The sequence below is a fragment of the Rutidosis leptorrhynchoides genome, chromosome 9 (genome assembly GCF_046630445.1).
Source record: "Rutidosis leptorrhynchoides isolate AG116_Rl617_1_P2 chromosome 9, CSIRO_AGI_Rlap_v1, whole genome shotgun sequence".
In the NCBI taxonomy this organism is placed as follows: domain Eukaryota; kingdom Viridiplantae; phylum Streptophyta; class Magnoliopsida; order Asterales; family Asteraceae; genus Rutidosis; species Rutidosis leptorrhynchoides.
In genome coordinates, this window is record NC_092341.1 from 45,173,938 (window position 1) to 45,189,061 (window position 15,124).

General features: G+C 32.3%; 1 protein-coding gene across 1 annotated transcript; it reads right to left on the reverse strand.

Annotated features, from left to right (window-relative positions):
• Positions 1-4,226: 4,226 nt before the first annotated feature.
• On the reverse strand, positions 4,227-9,103 carry LOC139867426 (pachytene checkpoint protein 2 homolog). Its single transcript, XM_071855791.1, has 14 exons — positions 8,871-9,103; positions 8,698-8,761; positions 8,357-8,463; positions 8,070-8,137; positions 7,672-7,775; positions 7,497-7,601; positions 7,109-7,198; positions 6,942-7,017; positions 6,766-6,835; positions 6,607-6,677; positions 6,155-6,245; positions 5,345-5,472; positions 5,135-5,266; positions 4,227-4,532 (listed from the first exon to the last, which is right to left on the reverse strand). The coding sequence occupies exons 1-14, from the start codon at positions 9,049-9,051 to the stop codon at positions 4,392-4,394; spliced, it is 1,428 nt and encodes a 475-aa protein (XP_071711892.1). The 5' UTR covers positions 9,052-9,103; the 3' UTR covers positions 4,227-4,391.
• Positions 9,104-15,124: the final 6,021 nt, after the last annotated feature.

Consider the following 15,124-nt stretch of genomic DNA (forward strand, 5'->3'; position numbering starts at 1 on the left):
AATTATGATTACAAGTCTCTGTTGAAAGGCCCACGTTGATTTGAGAAATCTTTCCATTTTAACAATATTCGGAAAATGGTAAAGTAATTTATAAATAAGAACAAATTGTCAATCATTGAGAACTAGACAAAGGATAGTGGAAGATTGAATCTCATAAAGACTCGATTGATCTATTTAGTTTCAAACGTACAAAAACGTTTTCAGTTTAAAAAGAACTTTATTATTAAAACGTATATAACTTTTATAAATATCTAGAACCACTTTTGACAACTCATTACTTAACTAGTATGATAAAGATAACGATATTTATATTTTATTTTATTAAATATATATAACGATTTAAATTAATATTATATATATTTATACGCGTATAATACGTACATAGTTTTATACTTTTACTATACTTAAACTTTACCTTTACTTTATTTTTACTTTACTTTAACTTTAATAATTCACTTTAATAATTCATACTTTAATAATTTATACTTTAATAATTCATACTTTAATAATTCACTTTAATAATTCATACTTTAATAATTCACTTTAATAATTCATACTTTAATAATTCATTTTAATAATTCAAAAATCTATTATAAATAGAATTCAATAGGTTTCATTATTTCATAGAAACTTGAAAATATTTTTCTCTAAACTCTCTCAATCGATTTACATATATATATTTACTCCGTATTATTTCAAGATATTATTAGTATACATAAAATATTACGACGGAGTGTTGTCTGAGTGATTTCGAAATTGTTTTTCGAGTAGGATAGGATTAAGGAAATTATGGGTTATAGCTATAGAGGTGATTGAGTATGGTTCATGGGTATGCTCGTGAGGTCAATATAGTGTTTATCATTTCCGTTGCGTCTACGTACCTTTCCTGCAATATTGAATCTCAATATTGATACGTGAGTACTCATAATTTAACTTTTACATACTAATAGTGTATCCTTGACTAGTGCTCGAGTATTTAGGATTATGCATGCTTGTACTTTTGATATTGCCCTTAGACAGGTTAGGTTGAATCTTGAATTAGTTACACTTGCGGTTGAGATAAGGTATAAGATATGCATGTCCTTGGAAAGCTAGCGAAAAATTAAGAACTTTTCCTTTAGATATCGAATGGTTTCGATGAACGGATTAGAAGTTATAATCAATTGAATTTTCGATATTTTTATTAAAAATGATTATTATTATCGTCGTTTTTATCGTCGTTCTAGTTTTATCTTATTATTATCATTATTATTATCTTTATCAATAAAAGGGATTTATCATAAAAAATTGTTTTCTTTATTACTATCGTTATTATCGTTAAAGTTATAATTAGTATTATTATTATTATTATCCCATTATCATTATCATTATTATTATTATTATTATTATTATTAGTATTATTATTATTATTATTATTATTATTATTATTATCATTATTAATATATATATATATATATCATTATTTAAAAATGGTTATTGTTATTGTTATTATTATTATTACTATATTATCATTAAGATAATTATTAGTATTATCGTTAATAATATTATAGTAACTATCATTATTAATATTAGTGCAATTAAAACAAATAATTGTAACACCTAAATATTTTGATTACTATTATTATCATTATTATGAACACGATATAAAAGACGATTAAAAGCTGTTAAACGAAACGATTAGGAAATAATGAGTAAGAGTATCATGATGAAATTAAAATATTATAAGATATTAATTTAGATAAAATTATCGTTCTTATTATTTTTATCATTACTATTATTATTAAAAGTATCGTTAGTATTAAAACTATCATTTTAACAAAAATTATCATTTTAATAGAAATGTCATTGTTACTATAAAATATCATTATTATTATTATTTTAAAGATAATATTAAAAATTATCGTAAATATTAAAGTTATCATAATTAGAATTATCGTTTTATCATAATGTCATCTTAGTAATTATAAATATTGATATTTTTATAATAATAATTATTATTACAAAATAATACAACTTTTACTTACTATCATTATAGATATTATTTTATCAAATAAATATGTGATACAAACATATTTTACTACGTGTAATAACTTACTTTAATAATACCTATCATATTATCTTTATGATATTAAATGAACCCTATAAATTTTATTACTTAATATATATAAAAGTATATTTGATTATATAAATTTAATATAAAATTTTATTTATTAATAAATAAATTATATTATTTACTCTAATAAATCTTTTTAAAATATTTAAAAATATAAAACGACGATATTTAAACTATATATTAATCATGTATAGATTTTTAGAAATTATTTTGAGTCAAATTTACTTTTGTTGACTTTTGCATATTAGTCTCGAGCATTAGGATTGTGGTACACTATGACTTGACCTAATTTGTTAGACAAATATTGACCAACATATAAATATATATAATTAATTTAGGTTCGTGAATCCGAGGCCAACCTTGCACTTGTTCAATGACGTTATATGTATTTTTACTACGAAATACAGTATGGTGAGTTTCATTTGCCTTTTTACCTTTTATATTTTTGGGCTGGGAATACATGCGCAACTTTTATAAATGTTTTACGAAATAGACACAAGTACGTGAAACTACATTCTATGGTTGAATTATCGAAATCGAATATGCCCCTTTTTATTAAGTCTGGTAATCTAAGAATTAGGGAACAGACACCCTAATTGACGCGAATCCTAAAGATAGATCTATTGGGCCTAACAAACCCCATCCAAAGTACCAGATGCTTTAGTACTTCGAAATTTATATCATGTCCGAAGGAGGATCCCGGAATGATAGGGGATATTCTTATATGTATCTAGTTAATGTCGGTTACCAGGTGTTCACCATATGAATGATTATTTTTGTCTCTATGCATGGGACGTATATTTATGAGAACTGAAAATGAAATTCTTGTGGTCTATTAAAATGATGGAAATAAATGATTATGATAAACTAATGAACTCACCAACCTTTTGGTTGACACTTTAAAGCATGTTTATTCTCAGGTGTTAAAGAAATCTTCCGCTGTGCATTTGCTCATTTTAAAGATATTACTTGGAGTCTTTCATAGCATATTTTGAAGAACGTTGCATTCGAGTCATTGAGTTCATCAAAGATTATTATTAAATCAATTTATAGTTGGATAGTGGATATTATGAAATGGTATGCATGCCTGTCAATTTTCGATGTAAAGAAAGTTTGTCTTTTAAAAACGAATGCAATGTTTGTAAAATGTATCATATAGAGGTCAAATACCTCGCAATGTAATCAACTATTGTGAATCGTTTATAATGTATATGAACGGGTCCTTTCAGTATGTTGCTCGATCGCCGGGATGGCGATTCCTTCCTCATAATTGGAAAAGGGGAGATTTGTTGGGTTATTGGTTTCCAATTAATGAGAAAGGCCCAAACCCAACAAAATAGGCCCAAGATGCTAGTTGATTTAGTCAATCATTCTAGGGCATTAAAACCTTCAAGTGTGCAGCTATTTTTGGTCATTAAGAGAGTAGATAGATCAGAGAGATCAAAAAAAAGAAAAAGAGAGATTCTCAATTTCAGTCTAAAAATACAGCAGTTCAGAAAATCGACGATCCCCGGAGATCTAACCGTTGGATCTTCATCAAATTTGGGCTGTGTCTTCCTGACATCAGTGCCAAGGTTTTCAACCGTTGAATTCGTCTAAAGAGGCCTGTAGCTCGTGTTCTCGCTGCTGGAACAGAAGGCAGTTTATTGGGTGAATCATTCATCTTTTGTCTTTAAATTCTTCATATACTTGTTGATTATTGTTGTTCAAGAGTATGATGATGTTGTATACCTCTAGTTGATCTAGAGAAGGATTATTGTATTGCTCTCTTTGTTGATGATAGTGGAATTTAAGTGGCTTACGAGTCCCGTGGTTTTTACTCTCGATTTTGAGGGGTTTTTCACGTAAAAAGTCTCGTGTTTTAGTGTGTGCTTGATTATTGTTTACCTACTGATTTGGAACAGATTTGGGGACTGGTTTGGGTTGGTTTTGATATAGCTTGTTTGTTAGTTTCCTCACGGGTTCATACGGGTTGGGAAATGCTTGTCAAACGGGTTTGTTTCCGCTTTGTAGATTGTTCGTCGTGACCATTTTCCCATCAAATTGGTAAGATGAAATCGGAATCCAACAGTTGCTTCGATATACATTTAGTATGTTAGTTCATGTTAGTCAAAATACAGCCACTTCCTAAATTCACAAGCTTCTGATAGTAGATGTAACAAGCTATTTCATTAAAGAGAAGACTCGTGAATGTCTCGTATTCAACACAAGAATTTGCTTGTATGATAGATGAGTATCCAGACTTAACTGAATTAAGGTGTACAGTAACCAATCAAACCTAGTCAGGTATCTCAGACCGCTCCCTATTAATCGTATTGATCATTGTAAGCAAAAACTTAGTGGGGTCGCGACATTGAACATGAGCTAGTGCTGCATGAGCTAAGAAAGGAAGTTTCCTTAATGATCTTCCACTCAGTCCCTGAATCAAAAAGTTTAAAATCACTTAATCACCTGATAATGGGGAAATATTAAATATATAAATATAAATAAATATTAAATTAGATATTAAATATTAAATATATTATTTAAAGGAAAAACATCAAACTCCTATTACACATTTATGCCTCAATTGAGACTTGAACCCATAGGCCACAACATCTTGCTTGTTGGGCTACCAACTAGCACAAGGTGAAATACATCTTGCTGAAATGGGGCGACTAACGAGTATAAATTTACCATAGGTGGCAATGTCAACCCATTTACCATGGATCGACGTATGTCTTCTTTCTAACGGGCCAAAACTCCTATAAGAGTCTAAGTTTATTTCAAATCCACATTAAAGTGATGAATAATACTATTATTATTATAAAGATGTAACCTTTTTTTAATCATAGACACATTCAGGTTAAAAAAAATCTTTGAAAAAGACTGTTTCCGGTCAGCCGAATCTGGCCTGATCCTAAAGTTTAAACCAAACATAAAATCTCTGTGTTGAGTTGACACATTACCCAACCCGCCCATTTTGCCCCCTCAATACCTGTACGTTATTACTTTAAAGATGGAAAGGGGGTCACTTCTCACCTCGCATGCTTCGGCAGCTGCAAGCAAATGCTTGTATATGTTCAAGTTATATTGACTATCTTCTGCTGTTGCTGAAGCCAAACCGGCTTTCAAGGAAGCATAATTCGGAAGAATCAAGTGACCACCATCATCCTGAAATAACCAAACATATCCTTTTATTATTTAGCATAAGGAAAATGTTGTGATCACTGGTAATGGAAGTATAAATACCTGAGAACTGGACAAGATACCAGTTCGTAAAAGCTCCTGTAAAGAGGATCTTAGTATTTCGTAACGTGCTTGTACAGTAGGAGGACCCACGTATGCTTTTATATCGGCTCGATCAACAAAAGCAATATCTACATAATCCAAAACTGGTGGTAAGAACCACTAGATCCCAAAATAAAGCTGCTTAAAAGTCAATAAGTTTATTCTAGGAAACATTTTTGAACAATTCGAAGATAATTTCAAAGAGTTTCATAAGATCAGATTTGTGCTACGTACTGTTGGTCCTTTAGACCTTTTTTCTCATCAACGCTGTTTATCTATAATGAGTCAACACAATGGTAGCCTTAAGCCTTTCGAAACTTGACTTGAATATACACTAAAGGTTTCACTAGATGCCAATATAGAGCTGCTTAAAAGTCAAAAAATTATGCAAGGAAACATTTTTGAACATCAATTCGAAGATAATTTAAAAGAAAAAAAAAGTTTCATGTGATCAGATTTGTTCTCTGTACAGTTGGTACTTATAAATGGACGTAGGCTTAAAAGTGACACAAAGTGTACTTAAAATCATAAATCCTTCTAAATGGTTTCATGAAAATACGAAATGAGATAGTTATAGATTATTTTAAACTTCTGTGATCATATTAGGCAATCTCAGGATCAGAGCATGTTAAGTTAGTTTTAGACTAGTAATATGAAAGATGAATGAAAAGCCAACTATGAAGTAATATAAAAAGAGGAATTGTGCATTTAATGTGCACGGAAAATACAAAATATGGTGCAGCTTTTAGAATTACAGACTTGTAAACTTACCGATAGCAGCTGTTATGTTGGATGTGGTCAGGATAATCACATTTGGTGAGGACCTCAATTTATCCATCTGAGTCAGTAAAGCATTAACCACCTGATAAACCAAATTTCCAGGTTTAGTATTTATCTGCTAGAGATCAAATCACCATATTGCTTGAAGAGTTGAAGAATTTGGAACACAGATCGGGTAGTTTTTCTAACCCTTGTTCTTGGCAAGGAAGTATTAACTAAGCACAATACTTCTAATATGAAAAGATGAACAACATATTGTAGTTTTTTTCGCCATTCACAAATTGTGTCACCATATGTGAAGTGATTGTACACTTAATCTATATATTGGTAACTACGATGGTGTCATTTTTATTGAAGGTGTACTATTATTAAAGGATAAAAGACAGCCCAGAGCCAATTTCAATGGTTAGATTTTTGATTCAGTCCCTACAGAATGTTAATACCCTTATAGAATCTGAAGGTTCTGAGCCAGATAAAGCAGCTTTTCTTGCCGCAGCTAAGCTTTCAACTTCATCTGCAGATTAAAAAACTGTTAATAAATTTTTTATTCAAAGGATTTAAACATATTGAGAAACCAATTGGCAATTAAAAACTTTTCTCACCAATCAAAACAAATACCAGATTGTTCTCCTCCTCCACCATTTCCTGAATCTTCTGAAAAAGTTTGGCAACCTGAAACCATATATACAAGTTGGATTTAATAATTATAAAATGTTGTAAGATATAGACATCCTGAAATCTGATATGTCATCAAAGATCACAAAGTTGTAACAGTTACCAATTTGCCACTTTCAGAAAACCATTTACTGAACAAGGAATGTGCATTAACTTCGACCAGCTGAGAATGTGGATATCTGTTTTATTGCAGACAATTAGAAAAGTCATGGTAGTGTAGCTTATATAACTCTGCATGGTGCAGACTTTAAAACAATACTCAATACACACCTAGAGCTAAAACGTATGGACAGTTTTTGTGCCAATGCTTTGCATAATGATGTTTTGCCTGTTCCGGGAGGACCATGTAGTAGAATGATACTACAAATAAGACAAGAATGGTATTAGACTGGATATAAGAGAATAATAGTTTGTGAGAAGTTTCACATTTTCTGGAGTGTTATACATTTTGCCATGCAAGAACCAGAATATTACCAATCAAATTCACATAATCAGAACAAAAGATCAAAATTTAGATCAATGATTAATGATCACGAGACTTATAGAAGCTAATACTTCTCAATAAGTATTACTAAATCACACAGGATAACAGCTGATTGTGGAGCTTTTTATATGATCAATTTGAACAATGTAAGACTCCACATGAGAGAGAACGTACCGATTCCATGCTACGAGTAAAGGGTCAACACCCTTTTCAGTAAATAGCAAAGCACTTGCTGCATATCTCAATAGCCGTTGCTTGAGACCAGATTCGTAAATTAAGCTGCAGGATTGTCAACGTTTCTCAGCAGTCTATTATATAAAAAATAATAATACAAGTGTTGTGTTCTAACCTTTCCCACATGCCATCAAATTCCTTTGCAGGAAGAATCCATTCACTAAAACTAGAAAGTTGGCTGTCCCCATCTAAATCTTCACAAGGTCCCTCTTCACTAAGCTAAATTTTAACAATTATATCCATATGATAATAGGTGAAACATAGCTTAAGGCATAAGATGATAAGAACATATTGCAATTTATAAATTTAAACATACACTAGCTACATGACTAAGAGCCCTGCATCAAAACTAAGGTTTGCTGCTGCTCTTAAAAGATTACAGTTGTAACCATCAAATAAATGGAGCAGTGACTATAGTGCATTACAATTATAATTGTGATTCGATGCACGACATACAACAACAACACAGCTCATATGACAAAAAGATAGACATCAAACACAGTATTAAATTACCTGATAGACATGAACATGGGGTTTGACTTGCCAAAACAACAAAATATCATGGTTTTCCACCCATTCCTCTGCAAATTAAACATCAACAATTTCAAGCAAATTACATAATAAAAAACTTTTGGGTATTAGAACCAACGCACAATCGCACAATGTGCATTGTGTTGCTATAAATATTAAACTGATGGAAAACTAATATCTGTGTACTCACACTACTCAGGATACGTTGTTAACTACCCTTTAATGTCATTTCTAACGATTGTAATTCAATTACATGGTAAAAAGTATACCTGTGTCACATATGCATATTCTTTGAACATTGTCTACAAGAAAGGTTTCATTGATAGGCACATCAATTGGACCATCAACATAGCTTAAGTTCCTCTTTTCCAGCATTCTAAACATAATTAAAAGATAAACGTACAAATTACCGAAAATGACAGTTCAAAGCGTTTTGCATAACAACATTTAAAATCTCTGAATCAAATATAAATAGACATTACTATTGATTTATTTTAAGGTGCCTATTTATATATATTTATATTATATTTATAATTTATAACTGCAATTAGTAGTAAAACCTTCAGATACACAAATCAACAAACTGCATACATATCATAGAATTATTTACCTTTCGACGGCTAATTTTACATCCTCGATTCGAGCTGTACTAGAAGGCTTCAAGCAAACTTCAACTACAACAATAACAAAATTGAACTTCTTCAAATTCAAAAACTAAAGTATACAACAGAGCTATAATCAGTTGTTACATGTATATATACGTATAGTTAGGTTTCAGCTAACCTGAAACGAGGAACTTATCTTCGACCACAACCGGCGCCGGTGAAGGTGACGGTGACGGTAACGATGACGGCGCCGGAGAAGAAGCTACTGCGAGTTCCGGGATTATGTCCGTCTGGCCGTGGACGGAGTCTCCATTGGTGAGAGTTTGAACGGTGATCTCCATTGGAACACTGGTTTCCATGATGAGCAGTTGCGATTTGAAATTTTGAGCTGCTAGATTTTAGGGTTTCTAATTTCCCCCAAAAGAGAAACGAAGTCCTTTTATTTGTTGTTTAAAATGAGCGCGGGAATACGAGCTGCAAATATCACGAATACATACGATACGATTCGATATGTTGAAGATTAAATAAATATTATTAATAGCATGAAATTCTTTTTTTCCCCTAAAAATAATAATTGTATAGAATAGAACTAGAGACCCTTCGTCAAATTGATAAAGGCCATAAAATAGGAGCGATATATTCATTGAACTCGAAATCTCGTAAGTAAGAGAAGAAGAAAAAGAACTGACGCCTAACTGTCAGGGCCTCTTTTCTCCTCCCTTTTCTGCTCAATCGTAGGGCTTTATGTCGCTAACCTGTGGCGGAGAGAGCTAGCATGTGATGGTAAAGGTACCTCTACATTTCGTACCTCGGGAGAGAAGGACGTTGATCGAGATTTTCCATGCCCAGTCTCAGTTTCGGTTAAAGACCCACAACGGACTTTTATTTCTTTCTAGGTCATGTGAAGGGGGTCAGTCCAAGATCGTACGGTTCCTCTACAAAGCAACAGACGCTCTCAACATATAGGCGCCATGATTACTTATGATCAGCTCGCGAATTTGTGGCACCGTAGTATAATCATTACTAATGGCACGCGGTACATTGATCATATACTCCTATATAATACAACTTACAAGAGTTATACATGGACACAAATACAAATATGTAAAGTATATCTAAACTTATTCTAAGCTAATATTGTCCTCTAGTATATCACATATCTTGTCCTCCAAGTATTTTATTATTAATGCTAATACCCCCCAAGCGAATAGGTGGGGGACCAACATGAAGCTTAGCACGAAAAGTCTCAAATAACGGGCGTGGAAGACTGCTAGTAAATATATCGGGTAGCTGAAGTGTAGTAGGCACAAATTTTGTGTACAAGAGATCGGTAGAGATAAGTTCCCGGACAAAATGATAATCATATCAACGTGCTTCGAGCCTTGGCTAGAAACTTGATTTTGACTTAAAAACATAGCACCCCATTGTCACAAAGAATCGTTGGGCGATCCGTTGGAAGAACATATAACTCGTGAACTAAAAGAGTGATCCATATTCTTTCAGCGGCAGTATTAGCGAGAGCCCGATACTCAGGCTCACAACGCGAGGATAGTAGGTTGTTTCTTCGTACTCCAGGACACAAGGTTGCCACCCCAGAAAATAAAATAACCATATGTGGAATGCCTTATCTCAAGACAACGAGCCCAATCAGCGTCCGAATATCCAAGTAAAGTTGGTGGTGAAGTATGCGAAAAAGTAAGCCTATAAGAAATAGTACCTTTGACGTAATGAATAATACGCTTAACAAGTTTAAAGTGATCAATAGTCGGAGCATGTAGAAACTAGCTCACTTGATTTACAGCATATAACAAGTCAGGGCGCGTGATGGTAAGATAGTGAAAGGCATCAACAAGTGATCAATAATGAGTAATATCCGTAAAAGGTTTCCCTTTAGTAAAAAAGAATCAGTTGCAGCTAAGGGAGTTGCCACACGTTTAACATCAAGAATTTGTGTAACGACCCGCCAAAATCGCTATTGGCGCAGTACGTTAATAACCAGTTTCATTGCGAGGTATTAACCTCTATATGATACGTTTTGTAAACATTGAATTCTTTTAAAAAGGCACACCATAAATGGATATCTAAATCTAAAGTTTTCGACATCTGATGATTTCTACATATAGACAATCACCGTAAATAATAGTTTACAATAATACATCCGTTGACAATATAGTCAAAATAAGATACATGGTGATGATTTTGTGAATGCAAAGTTTTCTCGAATAAAGCATGTATGACTCCATGCACATAGCTTGTATAACGTATAAGAAAACAGCGGAAGACTTCTAGGAACCTGAGAATAAACATGCTTAAAAGGGTCAACACAAAGGTTGGTGAGTTCATAGTTTTAATTTTGCGCATACTCTGTATATAAAGGTGGATCACAAGATTTCCGTTATTTCATCCAAAATGTTTATCAAAATATTCTATGAAATTGAGCACCCTGGTAACTAAACTTAACGTATATATAATAAATACCCCTGTTTTAACATACATGCAACCAACATGTATAATACACGCAAACCAACGTGTACTAAATTCAAATAGCATACGTCCGTTTATAGTTCAGGTTAGGGCTTCTAACCTGGAACGGACGGGGATGTCAAGCCCTATGGATCCATATACAACTATTCACGCCCACCAGTTCTTATAACCGACAGCTACTAGTTACCAAAGCTAAGGGATTTTTGGTCTAAACTCAGTGTAGAATTAAATGAGTAAATACTCGTGTCCATAGTGTATAAAATAAAGTGCATGTATTCTCAGCACAAAAATATATATTGTAAAAGTAAGTAAAAAGGGATCAAATGAACTCACATATCAATATTGTCGTTCAATATTGCAGGCAAAATATGTAGACGCAACTGAACAGACAAATGCAAGGTTGGTCTCCGATTCACGAACAATACCCCCTAACAATACCCATAATTTCCTTAGCTAAAACCCATTTGAAAACCCGACTTGAAAATCTCCCGAGCGTAACCCCGTCGTAATATTTTATGTATTATTATCATTTGTAATAATACAAATAATAATAATAATATAAATATAACAATGATACTACGTAGTAATATTTGTGTGCTTAAAACAAAAGAAACTTGTTATATATAGAACAAAATTTCATACGTGTTTAACAATGGTGTAGTCACCAATGTCCTTGTTTTGCACACCCGTGAAATTGGTTTGTACCTTAGTGTCGACATCCTTTTATATATTATTATATATAAATAATTATTTAATCTATATAATTATTTATATATTATATTATATTCACGTGCATAGTTAATTTGTAATTTTAGTTCCGATGAATTATACGTTGACACTCGACTTATGTCCTAGTTCCGATTTTTCGAACGTCGTTTCGTACGCTTAGAAAACTTGTACTTTACGTTTCGCGACGTGTACCTTTATCAATAATTAGGCTTAATTAGCCAATAAATTATATTATTTGAAATGTAACTTTTACTTTTGAGTGTTTTGATCATTTGCTTCTTTAAATCGTCTGCTCGTTATTTATTAAAATATATTAAATAATATTATCTAAAATATTCAATACAAGAAAAATAAATATAATCAAATTCTATTATATATAAAAAAAAAGTATTCGTACGTTTGAAACTAAATCAATTGAATATTATGAAATTTAGTCCTCCACTAACTTTTGTCTAATTCTCGTTATTTGACACTTCTTACTTGTAGATCACTACCATTTATTCCGAATATTGTTAAAGAGGAAAGATTTCTTAAATCAACATGGACGTCACAACAGAGACTCATAACAATATCACAAAAATATCTTTTAATTTTAATCGTTTGATATTATCTTTTAATTTCGTTGATAAACATATTAAATATATATTGAACCAAATAAGTTTAATATAAAGTATCATACATTTAATACTTCGTTAACGTCTCACCTCCCCCATACCCTACAAGTGTGGGATTGGGTATTGTTGTTGTTGTTGTTGTTAAACGAATACATGAACACATTTCCCAATTTTTGAGACTCAACATTACAGACTTTGCTTATCGTGTCGAAATCATATAAAGATTAAGTTTAAATTTGGTCGGAAATTTTCGGGTCGTCACAACACCCACCCGTTAAAGAAATTTCGTCCCGAAATTTGACAGAGATCGTCATACAATAAGAATGTTTTCATGACAAATACGAGTTGAAAATTAGAGTTTTATCATCAGTGAGTAGTATGGATAAAACAATTCGTTTATTTGAAGAGTACGAGTGAAGCTATCACAAAAGAGTGAAATGAGTAAATGCATGTTTGTCTTAACCGGTAACGTAGTCACGGTTGATTTCCGAAATTCAAGGGATTTAAAGGAAATCTTTGTAATAAGATTTGATTCTTCGGTAATTAAGGAAATTAGGATCCTCTTTAGTTAAATGCGACAATCTGTCTTGATTGCTCTGTCTGATATTTCACCATAAATCCACTCCTTCGTTTCCTTATTTCCACATCCCTCATCTTCTATACTTTCTTCCTCAATTCATACTTCTAAAACATTCGTCAATATGCTCCATCCGATTCTAATTCTGGATATTTTCCTGACCTTTGTATATGTCATTCTTCTTTTTCATCTACCACCGGAGGAATCAGTTTACTTCTACTATGCTCTTGGGTTTATAGTATTTTTTAGTTCTCCTGTGTCTTTATATTACTATACACATCGATATACATGGTTTGTAATTTTTGTGTTGTTGTTGGGCTTCATATTTTTCCTTATATTTCGGAGCCCCTGTTTCTGTCTTTTCATAATCATTGACATCCACGGTTAATGATTTCTCCTATTTGTTGCGATTTATACTCCTATATATATATTTCGAAGCTCTATGCTTTTGTTTTCTCTTCTCGACTTTAAACAAAGCAAGTAATGGTCCAGAATTGGTATATATGAAATTCGGGATGAACATAACTAATGTCCTAAGCAGAAAAGAAATGTAATAGCACGATTTGATTTGTTAAATTTCCAGAAGTTATTGAAAAAGATAGAACTATCAAGAAAATATTTCTTGATATGTTTAGAGAATAAGTAGAATGTAAGAGTCGTGTAACATGGCACATGATAACGATATGGTCTGTGGATTATTGTAACATCCCGCCTTTTTCCGTTTACCTTCCGTTATGTTATTTAAAGTCCGTTATAGAATTATAACATCTTCCGTTAATACACATTTTAAAATATCTCGTTTAGGTAATTCACGCACTCGCTTTTGAACTTGAGGGACTAAACTTGCCAAGAGGCAAAAGACTTGACTAGGTCAACTAGTCAACAAGTCTTCTCCTCCATTCATTCTCATCTTTCTCTCTTTTACTACTTCAACTTTTCTCTCAACCTTCAAACAAATAATCATCATCTATTTCAAATCGAGCAAGCATCAATCCAAACAAATTACATATTTGGAATCCTCGCATCTTCCTCTTCGAATCCATACCGATTACATTTCATTTGGATAACTTTCTAAAAACATTAGATTTTGTGTTCTTAATAATTTTAACTTATAGAAGTGTTAATTAGTGCCTATGGCTCAAGTCTAACATGATTATGTGATTTGTATGCTCGATCTCGTTATTTTAGTGTAACTAGCATGAACTTGAAAAGTGTGTGTTTGATCTTGAGTTTTGGATGATTAAATGTTGTTGATATGCTAAAGTGCAAGTATTAATTATGTTACTAGCATCACTAGCCTCATTTTGATGTGTAGGTTGATTAAGAAAACTTCAATAACATGATTTATGAGTTTATGATTTTTGGTTAAGGTTTGATGGTCTTCAATGTGAATTTTGATGCCTCAAATGCTTAACAATGTTGTTTGTAAGTGTTTAGTTGTAATGTATGTTTAATTACCTTCGAAACGGCATATCTTTTATGTAAAATGGATAACCTAATCATGAAATGAGAGTTATGAACTTGGATGCAATTAATGATGTGCATTAAATGCGGTTTTGGTTGTTGTAATTGGTAGAATGATTGATGAAATGTGTTTAGTTGTTTTCCTCGTCAAATTACCTTCCCAACGGTATAAGATACATGTTTTGATTGTTTGCGGATCATAAATTGTGTTTGTTTGGGTTTTGGTTCGTGCACTTGTGAAAAGTCAGCAATCAGACCTGAGCACTAATCTGGACGCCATCCAGATTCCTGGACGCCGTCCAGGCCTTCACATCTGGATGCCGTCCAGCCAATCTGGACGCCGTCCAGATGAACTGTCAGGTTCTGATTTGGTTGGTCATTTTTCGTTTAATTCTAAGTATGCTACACACCTCTGATTCACATGTAACTTGTTCTAACATGCTTATATATGATTAAAAACCTCAGAAAAATAGTTCGGGACCCGACTCGAACGTGTTGACTTTTTCATTGACTTTGACCCGACCAAAGTTAACTTTTAATCAAACTTAACCAATTACTTATGCA

Coding starts and splice junctions, on each gene's coding strand:
- LOC139867426 (XM_071855791.1), bottom strand. CDS start 9,051: ATGGAAACCAGTGTTCCAATGGAGATCACCGTTCAAACTCTCACCAAT. Junction 8,138..8,356: donor AATATGCATATGTGACACAG/GTATACTTTTTA, acceptor TTTAATTTGCAG/AGGAATGGGTGGAAAACCAT. Junction 6,246..6,606: donor AACCTTCAGATTCTATAAGG/GTATTAACATTC, acceptor TTGGTTTATCAG/GTGGTTAATGCTTTACTGAC.